Source organism: Alosa pseudoharengus, unplaced genomic scaffold (assembly GCF_046254945.1).
Source record: "Alosa pseudoharengus isolate Yale_2024_CS ecotype anadromous, Long Island Sound unplaced genomic scaffold, YU_APseudo_1.1 YU_APseudo_1.1_scf_14, whole genome shotgun sequence".
Lineage (NCBI taxonomy): Eukaryota > Metazoa > Chordata > Actinopteri > Clupeiformes > Clupeidae > Alosa > Alosa pseudoharengus.
Window position 1 is genome coordinate 20,201,577 of NW_027468609.1, and position 22,427 is coordinate 20,224,003.

A 22,427-nucleotide genomic window follows, 5' to 3' on the forward strand; every position below is an offset into this window, starting at 1 on the left:
TCTATGTCTGTTGTTGCGTCTGCAGAATAACCAGCTCGGCAACCTCACTGACGGTCATCTATATCCATAATGAAATAAGGCAACCCACTACATTAAATGAGACAACACCAGCGCACAGAGGATCTACTGTAACAGGCACTCCCTACTGTATGTATATTACAGTACTACAGCCTTACCCCTGTCCCAAAGGTAGTGGTCAATGTTATCCATAACTGAGGGAGAAATACACAGAGTGAGAATGAGAGTGTGAGAGAGAGAGAGTGTGAGTGAGAGAGAGAGAGTGAGCAAGTGTGAGAGAGAGTGAGAGAGGAGAGACAGAGAGAGAGAGAAAGAGAGAGAAACAAGTGATGGTGAGGAGGTAGGAGGACAGCAGATGACACCAGGTGACACCGACTGGTGTATGAATTATCTGGACACTTGGAGTTAAGAACACAGGTACACACTCATTACACACAACCATCCACACACACACCACACACACACACACACACACACACACACACACACACACACACACACACACACACACACACACACACGAGTTTGCCAACAGACTTTCTACAGTAGTGTGTTTCTGCTGCCTTACCCTCCATGGCGTACTTCATGTCCTGGGAGAACTGGACCCACATGACCTCAGCGCACAGCTTCCCCACATTAAGCTCCTGCGGAAACCTGCAGGACACAGACATCCGGTCAGACGGCTGGCAGACGGCGTACTTGCCTGCTAATGAACACCTGCTACTCACTCTGACCTCAGACAGACGCTTCTCATCAGAGATCACATCAAGCAGTGTGATACATACTGTGAGTGTGTGTGTGTGACAAAGAGAGAGTAAATGTGTGTGTGTGTGTGTGTGAATGTGTGTGTGTGTGACAGAGAGAGGGTAAATGTGTGTGTGTGTGTGTGTGTGTGTGTGTGTGTGTGTGTGTGTGTGTGTGTGTGTGTGTGTGTGTGTGTGAGAGAGAGAGAGAGAGAGAGAGAGAAGCAGAGATTATGTGAGAGAGATAGAGATTTGTGTATTGTTTCATCTGGCATGCACTTACTGGTTGAGAACAGGTGTGTACGAGTTCTTGTCCTCCTCGATGATGGACACGATGAGGGTGATGAGTTTGGGCCAGAAGTCCAGGTTCTTGATGCTCGGGCCCTGTTCCTCCAGTGGAAGCTCTTTGTTCTGATAGACCAGAACACAAACAGACATGTTAGGTTCTTGATTCTAGGGCCCTGTTCCTTCAGAACACAGGACCTGAACACAGACATGTTACAGCATCCATGGAGGCCATTTATGAGTTGCCAACTTTGAAAACAATGCTCAACTTAGTTTCCATGAATGACCACAAACTATACATTATCGTGCTTATTTTACAGTTACTTAGCATTCATCCAAAGACATTCATCCAAAATATCTCTTTTTAACATTATTTTGTTGACTATATATGGCTTCATATACAGAAGTGCACAGTTTCAGGTGTTACAACACATTACTTACTAACTTCAGGTTGAAATTAATTTCTGTTATGTTAAAGTGAAGAGACCCCTTGCAGAATGATATGAAAGATGCCAATCAGAAGCCCAAAGACTTCTGTCAATGGCAGTGGTCATTATTTGTTTGCAGCAGTTATTATTATTGAACCTCTGAAAGTTTGGATGGCCCATTAGCTAATGGAACTTTCCGCATCATTCTAAGGAGTCGTTTAAGATTCTTAGTTCTTGGTTCTTCCTCCAGGCCTCTAGGGGCGCTCCACTCACCATATCGTTGGGGGGGTACTGGCGGCTGTAGAGCTCCTGGCAGTTGTTGAAGATGTACTCATAAGTGGAGTTGAGACACGCCCGAACACAGTCACGCACCACCTGACTGGCCCTGGGGGGGCTCTGCAGCTCTTGCACCTGTTGGGGGCAACGAGGGTGGGGGCAAGGGGTTACGAAGCCTTACTACAACATGATAGAGCCTGTTTGTCCTGGCAATAAACAACATATAATCTAGTGCTGATAGCAAAATAGTTAGGCATTTAATACACATGAGGGAGTAAAAGGTATTTTGAATATCTCTTCAAGCTAATTTGTGCAAGATGGAAACGCCAAGTCCCTCTGAATACACAGACACCAACCAACTAACTGAAAGCAAGATAGTTAGATATTAAATACATGTAGGAAGCATGTGATTGGGTAGAAGTCTCTGTCTTAGGTGAAGACACATAAGGGGTTGGTTTCCTGTACAAGGGATTAAGCCTAGTCTGGGACTAGAGAACTCCAGAGATAAGAGAACTTCAATGGAGATTTCCAGACAAAAAGGTTTCTGTCTTAGACTACTGTACTCTTTTAATCCATGTATGTTAATCCAGCCCATGAAGTATATCTGAGGTGATTACTTGAAGCTTAACGGCTGTAGTAAAGACTTCTGAAAGGCATGACAAGATGAGAAGGCTTTTCGCTCACCTTCATCCTGAAGAAGGTGATGCTGGTCAGGAGGTCCACAGTGGATTTGAGATCCTGCAGACGGTCCTTACTGCTGGCTGGGAAATTATTCTGATGGAGAGGACATGAGGAGGGAGAGGAGTGGACAGGACAGGACAGGACAGGAGAGAGAGAGAGAGAGAGAGGAGGAGAGACAATAATCAAAGGTGGCAGGAGGAATTGAAAAGGGAGGAGAGAGAGCAGAAGAAAAAAGAAAAGATGAGCAGTGAGGACATGAGAGGAGAAGAAGGGGAATAAAAAGAAGAAGAAGAGGAGACAGGGAGGGAGAGGGGAGGACAAGAGCAGAAAGACGGTGAGATGAAGTGAGAGGAACCATCATACAGTACATTTGTTATATTTCATTTTTAAACCAGCTAACCTGCTGTGTAATACCAAGACAATGTACAGTATGGGTGGTGTGTGTGGTCATGCATGTAGGTGTGTGTGTGTGTGTGTGTGTGTGTGTGTGTGTGTGTGTGTGTGTGTGTGTGTATGTATGTATATGTGTCTGTTTGTCTGTGTATGTGTGTGAGAGATAGAGTGAGAGATACCCGGTATGTGGAGAGGTCAATGCGCAGGGAGTTGTGCAACTGGTCCAGAAGTTTCACAAACCGATCTTTCTGTTGGTGTGACACACACACACACACACACACACACACACACACACACATACACACACACACACACCAAGAAAATCAGAAAATGATTAGAAGTGTGAGAGTACTGTAGACTGCTCCTATGAGTTTCCCTATGAGTCTCCTCCTGTAGTCTCTTGGTGCTTGCTTCTTATGTAATGCATTTAATGGTGGTGTCCAGATCAGTCAAGACTGTCCACAGTGACTGCACCCTCCAGTGTGAAGGCCCACAACAATGGCTCTCTTTTGTGTAGCAAACGTTTCTACTGTCTGCTATTTCATCTGGCTCAAATCTGCCATGATATCCCCCTAAGTGTGTCCCAGAAGAGAGCATTGAGCCGTGTGACACCAGAGCAGCTTCCCCCACTAGAGCTCAGAGGATCAGGGCGAAGCCCCCTTAGAACCTCAGAGCCTCACATGAGTCTACAGCATGTGAAGCCACAGAGACTGGCAGAAAGACAAGAGAGGAACAACAGACAAACAGAGACAGATCAAGTCAGAAAGGGAGAAGGAAAAAAAAGAGGATTTTTATTTTTGTTTTTTTATGGCAGCCTCTACGGAATAGCAACAACTACAGAGAGTGAGAAGAAATGGAAGGGAGAGGGGGTGAGGCATGAAAGAGGAAACAACATGGCCGCCGTACCCCAAAGTTGGAGGCGGAGAAGCGGTCGCTGGCCGAGACGTTGGTGGAGGCGGTGGTGTGGGCGTAGAAGGCGTTGATGTTGGCCAGCAGGGTGCTCATGACGGCAGGAACTCCTGGACACATGTACTTAGAGGAGAGACAGGCAAAGTGCCTAGAGAGAGAGAGGAGAGAAGGAGAGAGAGGAGATGAGGAGAGAGAGAGGAGAGAGAGGAGAGAGAGGAGATAAGGAGAGAGAGAGGAGAGAGAGGAGAGAGAGGAGATGAGGAGAGAGAGGAGAGAAATGGGGGGGCAGAAAAAAAGGGGTTTTAAATGCAACAAGAACAAATTCGCGAATTTGTCATACCATTACAAATCCTTAATGCAACCAAATAAAACACTATTAATAGACCTATATGAAGAAAAGTCTATGCAGGCCACATGTGAGTTTTTGACATGCGTGACATGCAGCATGGAGCATATACTGTTGGGGAATGGGGGGAGGGGATCTCTCTCTCTGTCTCTCTCTGTCTGTCTGTCTCTTTCTCTCTGTCTCTCTCTCTCTCTGTCTGCTCTGTCTCTCTCTTTCTCTGCGCCATCCCTCTGTAATTGGATGGATGTGTCGATGGGCTCGTTGGCACTGAGTTATGAGCGCCGCGAGTACGCTTTCCTGTGAGTGATGCCACGGCCTAATGGGCACCTCCGTATCAGGTTGACACGCGTGCCGTGACAGCATCCTCACTCCCGAGGCCATCCGTCTCAAGGCCAGCCGGCCGGCTACAAAATGGCTCCCGGCGGCCATCTTCTGCCCAGCCTCTGCTCCACTTTTAGCCTCTAACTGCTGCCATGGGAACAGCTTTCTTTAACCCCTTCCCTAGCTGTAATGACAATGACTGAAATATAGCGCCAGATGCCAGACTAGCGGGAGACGTATAGAGACATAAGCATATATATAACATATATCATGGACACGTATACTATCTGTATGGATTTATTGACTTGAGTGGATGAGCAAGAGAATTGAAGCACACAGCGTAGTGAAAGCATAAGTGCTGGGTGAGAATTAGTCTGTGTCATGAGAAGGAGAGGCTAAGTAGCAACATTGATTGCTTCACCTAAACACACAGGGGAGTTAAGTTTCCTGATTTCACCTCAAGGTTGGTTGCCATGACATCGTCACCTTGCCCCATTAGAACCAGGTGTTCTAACCCGGTTCAGATAGGAGAGTGGCGAGACTCTTGTACTAGTTTCACGTCGGCATCAACACTCTGCATCAACACTCACGTCATGGCCTGGTAAATGGACTCGATGCCGTAGCGCATGGCGAACTCGTCCACCACCTCCTGTGCCACGTCGTCAAAGTAAACCTTCCAGGCGTCGTCGCCACGGGCCTCTGGAATTTTTACCACACCCTGTCCCAGGACGTCCGTCATGTGATGGAAGAGATTCTAAAACAGAGAGAGGGGGGGTGGGGGGGGGGGGGGGTTACACCTGACCTCTTTTTGTAAGTGTTGACAAAGCTGCTGGGGCAGAAGTATCACTCACAAATAAAAAAAGGTTGTTTTTGCACTTGGATTATTATCAATCTTGTATCGTTGCTACTGTATCATTGTCAAACTGACATACCACTTGTGTAAGGTTTTCAGTTAGGATTCTGCATTTGCAGACAAACATGTCCATAGCATGAGTATATGAAATGATTTGGTAATAAAAGAAGCTGATGGAGAGAGACAGAGAGAGAGGAGAGGAGGAGAGGGAAAGAGACAGAGAAAGAAAGAGAGACAGAGAGAGCGAGAGAGAGACAGAGAGAAGGCAAAAGAGAGAGAGAGAGAGAGAAAGAAAGAAAGAAAGAGAGCAAAAGAAAGAGAAAGATAACAAAGGGCTTTAGGTAAGTTGTTGTTGGTTTCTCTCACCTCATGTAAACAGGTGTACTGGACATGGTATGGAGCCACCTTCTCCTCTCCTTTGATCTCCACACTGATCTGAAGCCTTATGGCCCCTGACACGGCTGACTTATCCGTCCTTTTCTCTGTGGACACACACACACACACACACACACACGCACACACACACACACACACACACACACCACACACACACCAGCATACATTTATGTAGATATTGCATTAAAAATGCAGCATTTAACATCTCCTGTTAAAATGGTCATTTACAACACCAACAGTATGTACACTGTATTTTTGATTGGTGGTATTCAAATGTCAAAATTAAAAAAATTTCCCTTGAAAACAAAACATTTCTACGTGACCCCAAACTTTTGAACAGTGGAGTATATTTTTCCTTATAAGTATTTTGTTTTTGTTCTTTCTCTTTTAAAAAAAAAACGCGCCATGGTCTTTAAAGCCTTTAAAGACGGCACGTTTGTCTCAGCGTGGCTATTTCACCTGACAGCCACATTATTAGGGTAATTTGTACGTGTCAACAGAGCAGTCGATTTCCGACTCCCGCTACATAGTAATCACACAAGAGAAGAAGAGAAGGCATGTCTAGGGGGAGGGGATAGAAAGAGAGAGAGAGAGAGAGAGAGAGAGAGAGAGAGTGAGTGAGTGAGTGAGTGAGTGAGAGAGAGAGTGAGAGAGAGAGAGTGAGAGAGAGAGAGGTTTAACACTCTATTATTAGATGACTGTTTAACTTTCCTATAGGATTACACCAATAAACTGCAAACCATGTTAAAATGCCAATCAACAAAGGTTATAACATCACATTAAAATCAACGACAGAGGAAGAGAGAGAAGTGAGAGAGAGCGAGAGAGAGAGAGAGAGAGAGGGGTGAATAGGGATTAACAGAGAGTAAGAGGGAGCGAGAGAGAGAGAAAGATATTACGCAGCTTCATTGCTAGTTTCTAACTCTCTTGAGGACTACAGGGAGGCTGTGTAAGTGCCGTGGTGATGGTGACCTATTGGTACTGGTGCAATCTACCATCTTCATCATTGGAAAATAAAAGGAGGACAGAATAAAAAAAATAATCCTGCATTCATAAATTCAGGGCGGCAGCCAGGCGACTGACATCCCAACTCCTCATGAACATCTTACTGATGCTAATGAAGGACGATGAAGAGGATAAAGAGAAGGGGGGCATTTAGGGAGGGCCAACTGCCAGCCTTGGGAGCTTCAGGGACTGGGAACAGGAGCAGACAGTCTCCTCTGTCTTCAGAGAACGCCGAGAGGCTCCTGGAACTTTCCACGGCAAGGTAATTGGCCGAGGAGAAAAAGAGCATTTGAAACCCCGGGGCACGTGGGTAATGGAGTCTTTAGTGCTGTGCAAAGACAGCGAGGGGCACCTTATGGAGGCACCCTGCATTTAAAGCAGGATCGATGGGGAGGCGTCCCACATTTGTAACAATGCTGCACATCTTACATTTGGAGCAGAATAGATTAGGAAACCACCTCACACACACACACCACACACACACACATACACACACGTCGCCCCACATTTCCAAAACAACTACGTATATTAGAAAACACACCACATTTGTATCGTCTAGAAAAGGTTTTTTGAGCCTTTGAGGAGGGACACTAATTATGAAACACCTCATTTTCCAGGAAGAATGCTGGAACATGCCTAACATCCAGAAAGAATGCTTGAACTTCCCAACGTCCCTGTCCGTCGCAGAGTATTGAACTCACAAGCGGTCATACTTCTACGAGATGGTGCTGATGGAGAGGGTTGAGACCGTTTCTAGAAGATGGTCAAACAGATCCAGATCCGCTAGAGATACGTCAAATCTCTCTTTTTGGGAGGGAACTGAGGGTAGACTACTTCAGGCTTGGCTAGCACTCACCCTACTAAGCTATTCTCAGCAGAGTAAGAAACCATCCCTTTGTAATATTCCCTACATTCAAATGTCCCCAGAACCCTAAGCGTGCCACTTCCTCTCTTTTTTTCTTCTCTCCCTCTCTGTGCTCAGGGGCAGAAGGCGGCCTTCTGGGACTTCTTTGATGTAGCTAGGGGAAAAGAAGGCGAAGTGACGGAGGGGGCTTTTGACTAAGAAAAGCTGAGAAATGGGGTTGAGGTGAGAGGGAGGCGGGCGACTTGGCGTCGGCCAAGGTTACTGGAGGACATGCTGATTTAATAAAAAGAAAAGAAAATGTAATAGTAAAAGACACTTATGCCGTAATGAAATTTCTGCCTCATGAGCTGTGCAAAGCACGAGAGAGAGAGTGAGAGTGTGAGAGAGAGAGAGAGAGAGAGTGAGAGAGAGATTGGTTCTTGCAGGAAAAAGAAAGGGTGGAAATATCTTTTCCAATATATCTGTGTGTTTCAGTGGAAGAAATCTTCATTAGTTATTAATTCCTAGCCTGTGTGTGTGTGTGGGCTGAAGCGGTGGAAATGAAGACGGTGGTTCCTGGGGGATGGTGAGGACTGGGGTGGGGAAACAGACCGTGCAGCCCTGGCCACTGTAGAGTGTGGGGTGCAGGACTGTGCAGCAGAGAGCTGCGAGTTGCGTGTCTCGGACAAATGTCAGCTTTTTCTCGGTTTAGGGAAAACCCTTAAGAGTGAGTACTGACAAAGAACAACTGGCCCACCCCCTCCAAAAACACACACACATGCACACATGCACACACACACACACACAGACCATCTATCCAGTCCCACCCCCCCACACACACACAAACATACTTATTTACAAACACACTCATATAAACACACACACACACACACACACACACACACACACACACACACACACAGAAAAATACACACGCACCAAAATACAAAAACAGCAGAGGAAAGGCCTAGACATTGCTCAAGGCACAAATGAGTAGGACAAGAGTCCACTTACAGACAAGTGGACACAAGTCAGTACATAAGTATGCACAAACTGACTGAAACACCACAAACACACACCACACACACACACACAAACTCTCTTTCTCACATACAGTACACACATAAATACACACACGCACAAACAAACATCACTAAAAACTATCTGAAAGTGATATATCATAGGCACAAAATGAGACACAGATAAAACATGCACGCGCGCACGCACATGTGCGCACGCACGCACGCACGCACACAGCTAACATAAGTCAGTACTCACCCAGGTTGTACCACACGTCCATCTCACCACTGAGGGTGCGCACTTCGATGATGCTCTGACCCAGGAAGTCATCCGACTCCCTCTTCAGGCGTTGCTTCACACGGGACTTGATGTCATCGTCCTCGTCCCACACACGCACCTTGATGCGGTCCGACGAGTTGTGGCACTCACTGTGGGAAACGTTTAGTTTAGTAGGCCATTTTGCACAACCCAGGTGTTGGTCAAAATCTGTCAAGAAATACTTAAAAAAGGAGTCCACACACTTTTCGATTCTTCCCTTTCTTGTGTTTTATGTTCTCATACTTGTCTTAGAATAACGTTTCGACCTTTATCTGAAGAAGACCAAGGTCGAAACGTTATTCTAAGCCAAAATAAAACACAAGAAAAGGAAAGAATTGAGAAGTGTGCAGACTCACTGTGGGGAGGCCAGAGAAACAGCGGGTATTTGTGGGCCTGTCAGATCTGGGCCACATTGGGGCCGAATCAGGCCCAGATCAGAGCCAAATCAGGGCACTCAGGACTGAATAAAGGTTTTAGGGTTAGGTGAGGATTACAGTATATACTGAAGTGCTAACCGCAAACCATAACGCAATGCAGTTCATTCAAACAAAGTTCTATCTTGTTGCTAAGTGATGTTAAGTACTCATTTGTGTACAATGGAAAGAAACGTCTCGCCCCTTTAAAAATGTACAGCTTTGATCGGTCAGAATGTCTGAAATGTTCCTTGGATACTAACTGACATTGAGGAGCCTCACGTTACATTCTGAAAGTTGAACCAAGTCTTGAGATCAGCTTTTTTGTTACTAGCATAATGCCGGAGGTAGAAATCGTTCTGCTGCCGAACCAGAACAAACACAAGTAAATCTCCAATTTGCCGCTGGTCAGTGTGATTCCTGCCTTAGGATAAGTCCACATGTTCAAGGCGGCGTCAGAGAAACATCAGGGCCAAATCAGGACCACATCTGTACTGGAGTCCTTGGCTGGCCAGGTGAGATCATTTCACCCTGCTCTTGCTCAGTAACTGCTATAACTGCTCTGCTTCAACATTGTCCATGTTTTATCCATGTCTGACGAAGAGTCAGTGTATGTACTGTATAGTATTTTGAATATGTAAAATCTGTACGTGTGTGTTTGAGCACTCCATACCAACATTATACTGATGCAAGTGAAGTTAATTATTCTGCTTACTGACCCAGACACCAGGGAAAAAAGTGGAAATGTAATTTTCCTCAGTCATAATAGCTGTCATTTACATCACCTCCAAGGGCCTGGAGCAGATGCACAGATCACATTCCCATCAGAACTTCATAAGCACTTCAATTTCCACAGAAATAAGCTCAACCATTCTTCCCCCTAATATTCTCCCAGAATGCCCTCCTCAAAATATGATCAAAGATTTTAGAGTGCTGACCAAGATTGAGTAACGTAACCCATGCCTATGGACACAAAAGTGGGATAAACTCCCTAAAACCTCTCAGGTGTGGTGGTGCACTCTCTGTAATATGTGTGTGTGGGTGGTGGGGACTCACAAGTGGTACTTCTCTTCCCAGACAGGGTTGAGGTTGCCATAGATGGTCTTGGTCCTCTTCTTGGTCTTGCCCACTTGCACCGTGACATAGGGGTCACTGGAGCCCGTCTTGTCTTTGGCCTGCAGTCCCTGGGCACACACAACTGCAGGGGAGAAAAAGACCATCACAGGACATCAGCCTGATGATAAAGTGCACTGTTTGTTTATGTTTATGTAAGAGAGTGTGTACAGTACAGTAGGAGTATGCAAGTACATCATGTAAGTATGCGGTGAGTGAGAATGCATATCCAAAGTAATAATATATACAGTATATATATATATACACACACACACCATTTTACATACAAAATATACACAATACTATTTTAATTCTTAAGAAAGAACGAAAGAAAGAAAGAAAGAAAGAAACAAACAAACAAACAACAAACAAACAAACAAATAAAGGGTAAACTGATGGTACAGTGTTTGACCAGTGCAGGGCTGACTGGTTGCCTGTACCTGTTATGGTGATCTTGGCCGACCACTTGGAGGTCCCGTCCAGCACACTCTGCTTGATGCTTTTCATCTGCTGCCCGTGGAGGGACTTGCTGACCACGAAGACGTCGCGGATCATGTCGAAGATCTCCGGCTTGTTCCTCTCTCGGATCTTCATGCGGTCCTTCATGGCCATTATGATGTTCTGGGTGCGGTCCTCGGCCCCGTGCTTGGAACTCTTCTCCGCAGCACCTATTCGACACACACACACACACACACACACACACACACACACACACACACACACACACACACACACACACACACACACACACACACACACACACACACACACACACACACACACACACACACACACACACACACACAGATGTTTACACATTATTCACATGGTACAAATAAAGGACATTTGTCAATGCTGCAAAAAATATTTAAAGAACATACAATAACATGTGAGTAGAAATATATGACTACATCAGCTACTTCACCTTATTTCTGTTTACACACTCAGACAAAAAAAACTGAATGTCATATTTTAATACAAAAACGTTCACACCATAAAGTCATAAAATGAAAGGGCAGCCAAGTAAACTGCAAAAAAGAAGAATAAATGGATAACCAAATTAGATTTAAAAAATAAAAAAACCTTTACATTAATTTATCTGCATTTAGCGAGAGAGGTAAACACAGCTGACAGAGAAGGTTAGCGTATTGTTAAGGGAAAACATTATGTAATGTAACATCAATCACAAACATCATGAATAAAATATAAATCACCATCGCTGCTGGACGGGCCATATCAAATGTAATTAAGAAGCGTCTCGAACTCGGTAAACAAAACTCTGACAGACATGACAGGTGGGTTCATTACAGAAAGCCATAGTCTCTGGGTTTGAGGAAACAGAGAAAAAGACTGGACGTCTTCTCTCCGAAGGTTCCCTCTAAATCATATTTCTGATGCACAGCCTAATGGACCTGTCATTCTCGGCCAAAGCTGGTGGGAGATTTCCATTTGGATAATTCTGCTCTGCCGACAAAAGCAGGGCCCAAGACAGTGCCCAGATAGTATCCTAGACCCAAACATGGGCCAGATTTGGTCTGGGTTCGGACCGGAGCCGGTTATTATCTAGCTGCTTGCTGGGACCCATACATTCACAGACAGAGAGACAGAGAGAGACACACTAAGTTGGTTCCCCCTTTTCGAGATGAAGGTGAAGTCCTGTGATGGACGGCAGTCCTGTGTGGCCCGTAGCCCTTGGAGGTAGCATTTAAATGAAGGACAAGTGCTCCATTAATGAGCTATGAAACCACCATCTATCCCTCTAACCCCTCTCAATGTCTCTTGGCTGTCTAGCCACGATGTTTCTCCCTGCCTTAACAGCTTTCTTTTCCTCCTCTCCATACCCCCTCGTCTATACATATCTCTTCATTCTATTTAGTCTTAATTAATATTTTGTTTTGTTTAGGCCAAATGACTTTACTAAAAAGCTATTCATTTTATGGTAATGTCATGTTTATTTCATTATTGTAAGTCACTTTGAAGAAAAGCAAAAAAAAACATAAACATAAACGTAAATGTTTATAATGTACATAATAGTCCTTTTCCCCTAATCACTCCAGGATCATTTTATTTTCCTACATTCAGCTTGCACCTGGCCTTGTATACGTGTGCAGTAGAGGGCTTTGTTCAGGAACAGTGCTGACAGAGTTTTGGTTCTGCCCTAGATCTTGATGTGAAGTAATACCTTCTGAGCCACCTTGACATGTTTAAATTCCCATCCTCTCTCCCTTACTGTCTCTTCCTGTCTATCTCTTTACTTCTCAATATTTCTCTACAGTACCTCTCTGTCTTCCCCCTGGCTCTCTCCTCCTCTCTCCTTTTGCCATCACCCTCTCCAACTCTGTCTTTCTCCCTCCCTACCAGTCTCCCTCCCTCCCTCCATCATGGTCTCTATCTCTATTTTTATATCTTTCTCTCTTTCCACCTAGGTCTCCTCTCTCCTTTTGCTGTCTGTCTTCCTCCCTCGATACCTCATGGTCTCTCTCTCTCCGTCAAACTCCCTCTCTGTCCCCCTTTGCCAAACTGTTTTTCACTCCCTCCCCTCTGCTCCCCCCTCCTTCCCCTGGGACTCACGCTGGAGGCAGTCGGCGTTGAGGAGCTCCTGGCACTTCTCGTGGCACTTGACGCCGCACTCGGAGCAGCGCATGCCCTGCCGGGCGATGCCCCAGAGCAGGCCCTCGCACTCGTAGCAGTAGGTGGGCGTGGTGGCCGTCCACACCTCAAAGTTGTGCGGCGTGGTGCAGGAGATAGGGTAGATGAGAGCCTGCAGCGTCTTCTTGTACACATGGGTCTTCTGTGGGATGGACCGGAGAGGGACCGAGGGAGACGACAACAAACAACAACCAAACACATATCATCAACAACAAACACCAAACACATATGAAGACACACGGACAGAGAGAAATACACATAAAGAGGAGAGGGAGAGACAGAAAGAGAAAGAAAGAGAGAGAGAGAGAGAGAGAGAGAGAGAGAGAGAGAGACAGAGAGAGAGAGAGAGAGAGAGAGAGAGAGAGAGAGAGAGAGAGAGAGAGAAACAGACAGGGACAGACATCAGGATGGTAGACAGGGAGTGAGTGACTATTATGAGATTTATGCAACTTTTTATATAGTAATATTTGTTAGTTAACAACTTGTACTATCTAATAAGTAATAACTACATCAATGGCATAACTAGTAAGTTATGTCACTGATGTAGTTATTAGCCTCAAATGCAATCTAAGCCTTGGTTTAATCTAAGATTAAATGATCTAAGGTGTTTTGTATCACACACAAACAGACACCACCACTCACCAGTTCCTCGTCCTTGATGGAGGAGCGGGAGGCCATGGCCGAGGCAATCCCAGCCTTTCTGGCCTGCACCAGGGACTGCACATCATACAGGTTGTTAGGGCAACCGCATCAGCAACATCATCAGATTCATTCATTCATTAATTTCATTTCATTTTAAACACCAACACCATGTGAGTCTTTACATGTGGGTAAATGTGTAAGTAAATGAATGAATAAATACTTTATATTAAGGTTACTTAATATCTTTAGTTATCTTTAGTTAATTACCATGAACAAAAGTGAACTTTAACTATTGTTAAATAGTTAAGCTTATGGTTTAGGGTAACTGATCAATTATACCTGATATCTTAAATATCTACATTCTTAAAACAAATGTGTTAGAAAACAACACAAATTGTGTTGACCCTATCTGGACATAGAGATGTGTTAAAAGCACATTTGTTTTGATAAATTAAATCCATTACAACACAAACCTCAGAGTAAATTGGAGTTCTGTAAAAAAACTAAAAGTAGTCTTTAATGAATATTTTCATGCTAATGGAACCTTAATGTAAAGCTTAATAGAAATAAATATTTTTTCAAAATCAATAATGTATCAATAACATCCCATTGACAACCCATTATCCCACAGCCTTGGACACACATCCCAATGCAAACCCACAAGTGAATGTTTAATGAAGGGGTTAATGGGTTAATAACTCAGACCAATGAGGCGGGGTTATCACCCTTCCTGAGAGGGAAGGAAAGGAACAACGAACCAGGAAAACAATAATGTTAGCACTAGCCCCTATGCTAGCCTCTTCTCCAGAATAGTTAGTATAATAGGATACTAGTTATTAGGATAGGACTATTATTAGGGTAATAGTAGTTAGTGGTTAAGGAGGGAGAGAACCAGCTGAGGTATTAAAGACTAGAAGCCATGGGGTGTTACACAACTCAAAGTGTGTTACATTATCTAGTCCTGTGTCTATGTTAGTGGTATAGCTTCAACATTACTGTGCAGGAGAGTTGGAAAAAAACAAATGGGAAATAATATCTGGAATGGAGAGGGGAGAAATAATGGTCCCATATTTTCTTATATTAAGTAACCTGCAAGTAGACTGCAAATACATGTCAGAACAGATGAACTATCATGCTAACTCAAAAACATAATATTGTACAAGATATAAATATTTGGTGGAGCAATATTGTTTAAATGGCCTATGGATTCAATCGGAGCTCAACCGAACCTTAGGTTGTTCTGATAACTCCATGTATTTGTATAATGCTAGTGTAATACTGTTATTGCAAACAGCATTACACAACAGCTACTTGTAAACTCTTTGTGTCACTTAATATAGAGCCGGAACTGCGTTCCCACAACCAGTGAAGAGTGGGAGACCAGGGCAGGGTTTTTTTGAGTACACACTTACCATAGCCTGACCAGGGTGAAAGGTTGCATTCAAGAGAGTGTCAGAGTATTATTCTTTTTGCAGTTCAAGATTCAAGTTTCAAGAGATTTCTTTGTCAAATACAGCACAGTATAACAGTATAGCCTACAGCTAGCAGTGAAATGTAAACCTGGCAAACTCCATGACTTAGATAGGGAGGAAAGTAACACAGATCATATCTACAATGTTCAATGAAGAGTGTTACGAATGACCAAGTCTGGAGGAGTGAACACTCACCACATCGCTGACCAGAGGGATGTGCTTCTTCTTCCGCAGGTCTGGCATGCTATCAATCCCAAACAGTCCACTGCCACCCCTGAGAGAAATCACACTGAACATCAGAAAAATGCTCACCCACTGATATAAAAAAAACAGGGATGGACTAAACAAGCACAGCAATATGAGTAACTTCTATATATTTTGTATAGTAGTAGTGATTAACAGTGATTAAAAGTTGTTATTAAAAGTTTATTCACAGCTTATGGTCATCCCCAACTTAACAAGTGACTTCTATTCAGTACTGTAGGTCTATATAAAATAGTTGAGGTATGTTCTGATGATCGTAGCTTAGCCTCTATTACCATTATTATGCGTGTTAGCTGAAGTCCTTTGTTTTGTTAACAAATAGAACTATAATAAAAAAAATATTGTAAAATATTTTCTATGATTACAGATTAAACCAGAATATATTTTTGGACTCACCCTGCTTTGACCCAGGCTTGCTTGGAGTTGTCTCCATTTTCATCGCCCTGTATAGTTCATTAATCATTAATAAACTTTTGGCTTGGTGGCAAACATACAATATACTGCTTTAACGTCACACCAAATTAAACTGACCTGCATGCTTAAGTACATAGAAAAAAGGGGAATGATTGATTGAGTTTCACTTTACTCCACATAAACAGAAACAAACAAAACCCTATTGAACTAGACATACCACATAGTGGTGCATAATGTCTACCACATGCAGTAAGAGAATGGGGAAGAGTAAGGTGATGAAAGATATAATCTGTTTCAAGAAAAGTTATCTTGAATGATCAAGTTTCGGAGAATGTGTCAAGCGTAGCACCTTTATTCTCAAACAGAGCTTATATGGAAAAGGTACAGCTCACATACTTCTGACTCTGGTTTCCACTTTTAGTGATCAAACAGCTCTGGCAAACCACAGGTTATATGCAAACGCAGCATCTTTCTTTTTCTACTAGTGCCTCTTGGGGGAAAGAAAAAGGCCAGAAACAGAGCTGTCAGAATTTTGATCAACATGTGCTTTTTCTGGCAGAACTTTGATGTGAGCAAAACATGACAAGTGACAGCCACTTGGGGAAGCCTGGATATGCCGTCAGCCTCGGCTCTGCCAGAGGTTGCAGGTGTGCAGTCGGAGCATGTCACATTTGATAGCTGGTCAAAGTGTGCGCTTCAACACAGAAGAGCGTTTTTCTCCCTGTCTAGATAGAGAAAGTTTGTGAGGGGAATCTTACGAAGAGAGAGACGGACTTAGAAGTTTTCCTGCAGCGAGGGAGGCAAACAAGCCCCATCACTGCAAAAGACAGCAAAAAAAAAAAAACGGGACAACGGGACAGGCGGGTAAACAAGCCGTGATGTGTTTGTGGTGTTTCACCCTCTGAGGTAAACTGTTTCATCAGTGCCAGCAATCCCGGGCTCCTTGCAGACGAACACAGCTACGGGGAGCAAGAAGGGCCTGCAGCGACACGCAGTCCGCTCCCTCACTCTCTGTCTCTCTCTCTCTATCTCTGCCTCTCTTCCTCTCTCCCTTTCTTCATCTCTCTATCTCTCACTGAGGCCCTGTGAGCTCTCTCACCATCATATGAGGCAACCAGGCAGCAAGAGAGAGAAAGAGAGAGAGAAAGAGAGAGAGAGTGCCACTCGCACAACAGCACCAAACTTACAGTAAAACTCTGGAAACCGCGACAGCAGATCAAAGAGATCACAACAGGCAAACCCACAGACTTGCACTGACGCACATAGCCCAGTTTTACCCACTGTTCTTCTCCCAAAAAAACAGAGTATTGGTTGAGAGGATGAGAAAAAAAATATGTAGACCATTACAACAATTTCGTGGCAGAAGACGTATACACATACAGACAGTACATGCAGTCATTTATTCTATGCATACATAAATGGGCTGGCCAATGACAAAGAAAAGGAACACTACTGTAATCTGAAAAAAACAGATTGTGTTATAAATGGATATGGTGCTGCTTTGAAATAGATCTGATATCAAAGTTATACGCATATTTGCCATTTGCTAGTGCTATAAAATCTATGGGGTGTAATCAATTTACTAAAGCACAGAGAGGACACAACATCTTTTAGTTTGATCAAACTCATTCTGCATTCTACAAACTCTGTTAATAGTTGGGCTTCAGTAAATTGGGCTACAATTAGCAAAAACGCCATGCATAGTAACCATAGTAACCCATGCATAGTAACCTGAACGTCTTCTTTACTTCCCTCTGTGGAAAAGAAAGACAAAAAAGGTCTGTGACATTCAGAGAAATAAATAAATAAATACAGTAATACTGCTGCCTCTACTGTAGGACCACAGCCACCACACAAACGTTTTATGCTTTAATGAGTACACACAGACAAATGTATCACAGAATTTAAAGTATTTAAAAGAGTTTGAAGTACACAAATCTTGCTCTAATTTATACCTAGATAAGATTCTTCATCAGAAAATATGGACTTGGAATCTTGTCCAGTCCTTGACAGTCGACGCCTGGTTTCTTTTTTTTCCTTGAGAACCTCCTTAAAGCTGCTCTGCCACTTTGATTGGGCAAAAACAGCCCTGTCCGGACTTCCCTCTGTCATCTCCAGATTAGGCTCCACCCCCTCTGAGTCCAGCCCCAGCCTCTCTGCGTTGACTTCTGATGGACATTCCGGAGTGTAAGACTGTTGGTCTCCATGGCGAACTCTCCTACTGGGAGACTGTTCAAAGGAGAGGCTCCCTTTATGGGCGCAGCGAGGGTAGGCCGGGCTCACAGGGGACTCGGGGGCACTGAGTGTTTGAAGGGCATAAGCTTGATCCTCTGATACCCCTTGATTATGGTGGTCATCCAGCCTGAGGGAGGCTTCACTGATTTGGTCCAGCTGAGGCAGCGAGGGGGAGACATCAAAGACATTTCTGGGATGCCCTCTCCCCTCCCTTCGCATAGCATGCTTCTCTTCAAGAGGCTCTCTGAGGGCTCTCTGAGGGTAGCCATCAACTGACGCAGTGTCTGATAGTGTCTCGTCATAAGGGTACCCATGGGAGTCGGGCGCGTCGAGTTCCATCATAGCTCCGTGCAGGGCTGATCTAAAGGTCGTCATGGCGTGCCCCAGCTTCTTCACATCATACTCCGCGTTGGGGCTCTCGATCTCGGGGTCCTCCGGCGTGTTCCCCCAGTCCTCCTCACTGGCGTCCTGACACGGAACCCGCTCGGGCCACTCCCTCTCTGTACTCTCGGCAGAGTCCGCGTCCATACGCTCCGCTGAGAGGCAACGCTCACAGGTCGAGTGTGCATCGTAGTCGGTCAGTGCCACCGTGGAGTGACTGAGACTCCTGGAGGGACCGCTGCCAAGATCATCTGCATACGCATCTATAGTGTGGTACCCGGAGCTGCGGGAGTAAGGGCAGTTGGGGGTGCAGTCACACTCCACGCCCGCCAACGATTGCGCCCTTGGCGCCTTCCAGTCCACTACACTTGAAGAGCTTGACGCGGAGTCGTAGTACCGTCCGAAGAGCAGGGAAAGGTGCTCGGAGCTGCTCCGAGACGAGTGACCCGGAGTACTGCTGGTGTCCGCACCCGTGTATCCATCACCGGTGTCCGACCCCCGACAAGTCTCGCCCTCTTCCAGGCTACAGTGGCAGGAACAGGCGTCCTCTTCGCTCCACCCGGCTTCGCCACTCCATGCACCATATTCGCTCGCGCTGGCTGGCAGGCCTGCGCTCCTCGAGCGATATTGGTCCTCCCGTCTCGCAGCCCTGCAGCTGGGGCAGGAGGATAGCGAGCTAGTGCTCTGGAAGTCCGCAGCGTATCGCCTATCCAGGTAAGGGAGTCGGGATGTATGACCTCCTGAAACTGGAGACCCTGAGCTGCGAGGTGAGGATGCTCGTTCAGGCCATTGCCTTGTGGCGGCAGCCACACCTTGGTAAGACGCTACAACCTCTCTCTTCTGCTGCAAGGCTCTCTCTATTGCTCTTTCCTTATCCTTGGGGAAGGTGTACTGGTTAACAGGTGGGCTGCTGTGTCTCCTCGGTAGGGTGGCTACCGGTCTACGGGGGCTTGCATGACGTCCCATTGTTCTTGGAGACATGTGGGGACCATAAGCATTTCCTGTGTACATCTCCTCAATCTCTGTCAACACAGCGTCAACACAACACGACACTTCATCCACAGAGCCCTTGACAGAGGACAGGTACTGCCTGAGGTCGGAGATTTCTTCCTGAATTTTATTGATGCCCTGCAGCTCTTTCAGAATATGCTCGACTATAGTGCTCGACCCTTCTCGCGTTGTTGCCCTGAGCCTCTCTTCCATCTCTTCCTCTCTTCCAGTGCTTCTTCTTCTAGGGCTCAGAGTGGCTTCCACAGTCTTTCCTTCGTCAACATAGTCCGAGCTGCTCTCCTCCCCCGACCCCTGCTGATCTGCCATGGGCCCATTGTGTTGGATAGTGCATGGTATCCTGACATTTCCCTCCCGATTTAGCTCCACCTCTCCGATGAAGGACTTACTGGAGGCACAAACACGACTGTGGCCATTGGGCATAGACCGCATGCCTGAGTGATAGCTGGTGGGTCTACGTCTCGGCTTGCATAAAGCGACGTCCTCCTCCTCCACCTCCTCCTCCTCCAGCTCCATAGGGGTATATTGTGAGTTGTGTATGGGCTGTTCCCCGGGACCATGTAAAAACTTCTGGATCTTTTTTCTGAAGCCGGGTCCCATTTTAGGGCTCTGGGTCTTGTTTTTGACCAGATCCCTTTTCTTGGCCCACTTGTTTGGGGGGATTCCCGTGGCATCTGTGTCATCGTGTCCATTACTGTTGCTCCTGGAGAACATACCGATGAAGAAGAGACACACCCGCTAAGGGCTAACTAGCGCCCTGGGGCTCTGTGCTAGCGGTCAGCTAGCACCCAGGGACTCTGAAGTAAGGGAGCCAGAGGAACAGCCATATCACCTGAGAGGCAAAAGAACAGCAGTTGAGTGTTTTTTCAAAGAGTACTCTTTCTCATACATAGCCTAACAGTAGTACTGTATGTCAAGCATACTAAAACATATACTCTTTAATATAAGAGCTGGATCTTGACAAGACTGTAAACTACTTAATTCCTTTCTAAGTGTTACAAGAACAATATTTTTAATGATCCTAGGAGGAAACATTTAAATCTGAGTACTTGCTGACAGTTGTTCCCACCATTCAAATTCATGTACTCAATTAATATCAAATAATTCTAAGATTTCTAATACAGTGTCATTTTCACATCAATTTTTTGGTGCTTCTGGACTTCTGCACTCATCCTCATGAGTCACATCAGTCTACACTAAAGCTGTCTCTGAAAGTGGTTTCATCGACACCCGTCAAACGAAGCATAGCAGATATGAATTTTACGGTTTGAAGTACCAGATAACAAAAAATCCCCATCAAACTCACACTGAAAAATATGCTAATAGTTAGATAAAGGTTCAAAACTTTCTTTCATTTCCGTTATCATTGTCCCACTTAAGCTGCCTGTAGGGTACAATCCAACTGCCTCCCCACCTCCCCTGTGCCTTTAAGAGGAGGAAAGCAGGAGGCAAGCGTGCCGTGAACCTTTAAGCACCACTTGAACCGCTTCAACTAAGGGCTTGCGTTCATCTCCCGTGTCCATCACCCACGGGCTATTTACAGATGCCGGACGCCGCTGTTCACGAAGCCGCTGTTTAGCGGCGTCACGTCGGGGTAGCTTTGGACAGCTCCCTGACACAACACACAGGGACACTGAGGGGGATAATCCCTCTCCTCCTCCTGTGCCCCTGGAGGACCAGGCTGCGCTGGCGGAGCCCTCAGTGCCTGGACAGACGAGACGAGGAGCGGCTAACAACCTAACGATTAAGCCAGGGCTGAAGGGTTTAAGTGTTCATTAATTGAAGCAGTCGAACAGAACAAGGGGTGGTGGTGGTTTTGGGGGGGGGGCTCTCTAGTGATCAAAATGGGGGGAGAAACTCGGCTCTTTGGTGTAATCGTGGCATCTTGATTGGCTAACACAAAAAATCTGAAGGCGAGAGGGAATTTAATACCATGGTAATGATATCAGACCTCAAAGGAGCAATGATTTGCGCAAGGACATCATCGATATGCTTTTGAATTTCTCCGTCAAAGAGCCACTAAAAAGGCACTTTCCGCTCTGCTAAGATAAATAGGATAATTATGAGCAAAAAAAGGGACAATTATGATTGGAAGCAAAAAGCCATGTCATGAAAGACTTCTACAGTGAATGAGCTCATCAAAGCAAATGTCTTTATTAAAAAGACACCTGTGTCACATTCCGAAAAAATGGTCTTGCACTGTAAGGTTGGCACTGGATTACTACTGCATATGAATCACCTTTTCAATAACCTTAAAACCCTCATGCAATTTTCATCAGCTTTAAAGGCAAGATCAATAGCAGAAGTAGCAAAAGAGAAGGTCCCATTTTCACCCATATTTTATAGTATAGTTATTTCTCCTCTGTTGGAACGACACAAGAGTAGACACTGATGCTCAATCGCAAGAAGAAAATGGGGGGTGGTTACCAGGCAATTAGAAAGTGAGTGTGCGTTGTCAGACACCCACCCACCACCACCACCACAGACACACACACAAACACACACACCCGTAGCAGGAAGAGCGACAGTCCAGCTGTGTGCGCCACAGGGTGCTGGGTTGTTAAGTGACATGCCGTTGACTGTAATCCGCACCTTGCTCCAGCACTTGCTGTTGATATCACTAGGACAAGACAAGGGCTGGCTATACCACTGATGTTTCTCTCTTTCAATCTCTCTCTCTCACAGACACACACACACACACACAGACACACACACTTGCTCATAGGCACAAAAACACATACACACACACGACTCTGATAAGTCACTTAACTGGTATAATTAACAGAGGTGTAATAGAAGTTGACCTCTGTCAGGATGCTTTAGTATTGTAAGATACTGAATATGTGGATACAATTACAAAGTATTTGAGAATATAAGCCATTGTACTAGAATTGCAACACTGTTTTCCTTGTCAACCCAACAGTAAATTGTGAAGTTGATACCTGCAAAATAATGACTATGCTGTTGTCTTGATCATCACAGTGTGACTTACAGTACACC

At 45.1% G+C, this 22,427-nt stretch overlaps 1 protein-coding gene across 1 annotated transcript in view; it reads right to left on the reverse strand.

Moving 5' to 3' along the window:
- The window catches only part of LOC143123017 (protein unc-13 homolog B-like), a 121,444-nt gene that overhangs the window by 23,206 nt on the left and 75,811 nt on the right, over positions 1–22,427 (reverse strand). The window contains exons 11-25 of the mRNA XM_076284111.1: positions 15,786–15,832; positions 15,321–15,399; positions 13,654–13,728; positions 12,934–13,153; positions 10,803–11,030; positions 10,306–10,447; positions 8,777–8,946; positions 5,620–5,735; positions 4,991–5,154; positions 3,731–3,881; positions 3,004–3,072; positions 2,435–2,524; positions 1,748–1,885; positions 1,045–1,172; positions 587–672 (exon numbers count right to left, since the gene is read on the reverse strand). Of these exons, the coding sequence (XP_076140226.1) occupies positions 587–672; positions 1,045–1,172; positions 1,748–1,885; positions 2,435–2,524; positions 3,004–3,072; positions 3,731–3,881; positions 4,991–5,154; positions 5,620–5,735; positions 8,777–8,946; positions 10,306–10,447; positions 10,803–11,030; positions 12,934–13,153; positions 13,654–13,728; positions 15,321–15,399; positions 15,786–15,832 (1,903 nt within the window). The remainder of the gene's footprint in view (positions 1–586; positions 673–1,044; positions 1,173–1,747; positions 1,886–2,434; positions 2,525–3,003; positions 3,073–3,730; positions 3,882–4,990; positions 5,155–5,619; positions 5,736–8,776; positions 8,947–10,305; positions 10,448–10,802; positions 11,031–12,933; positions 13,154–13,653; positions 13,729–15,320; positions 15,400–15,785; positions 15,833–22,427) is intronic.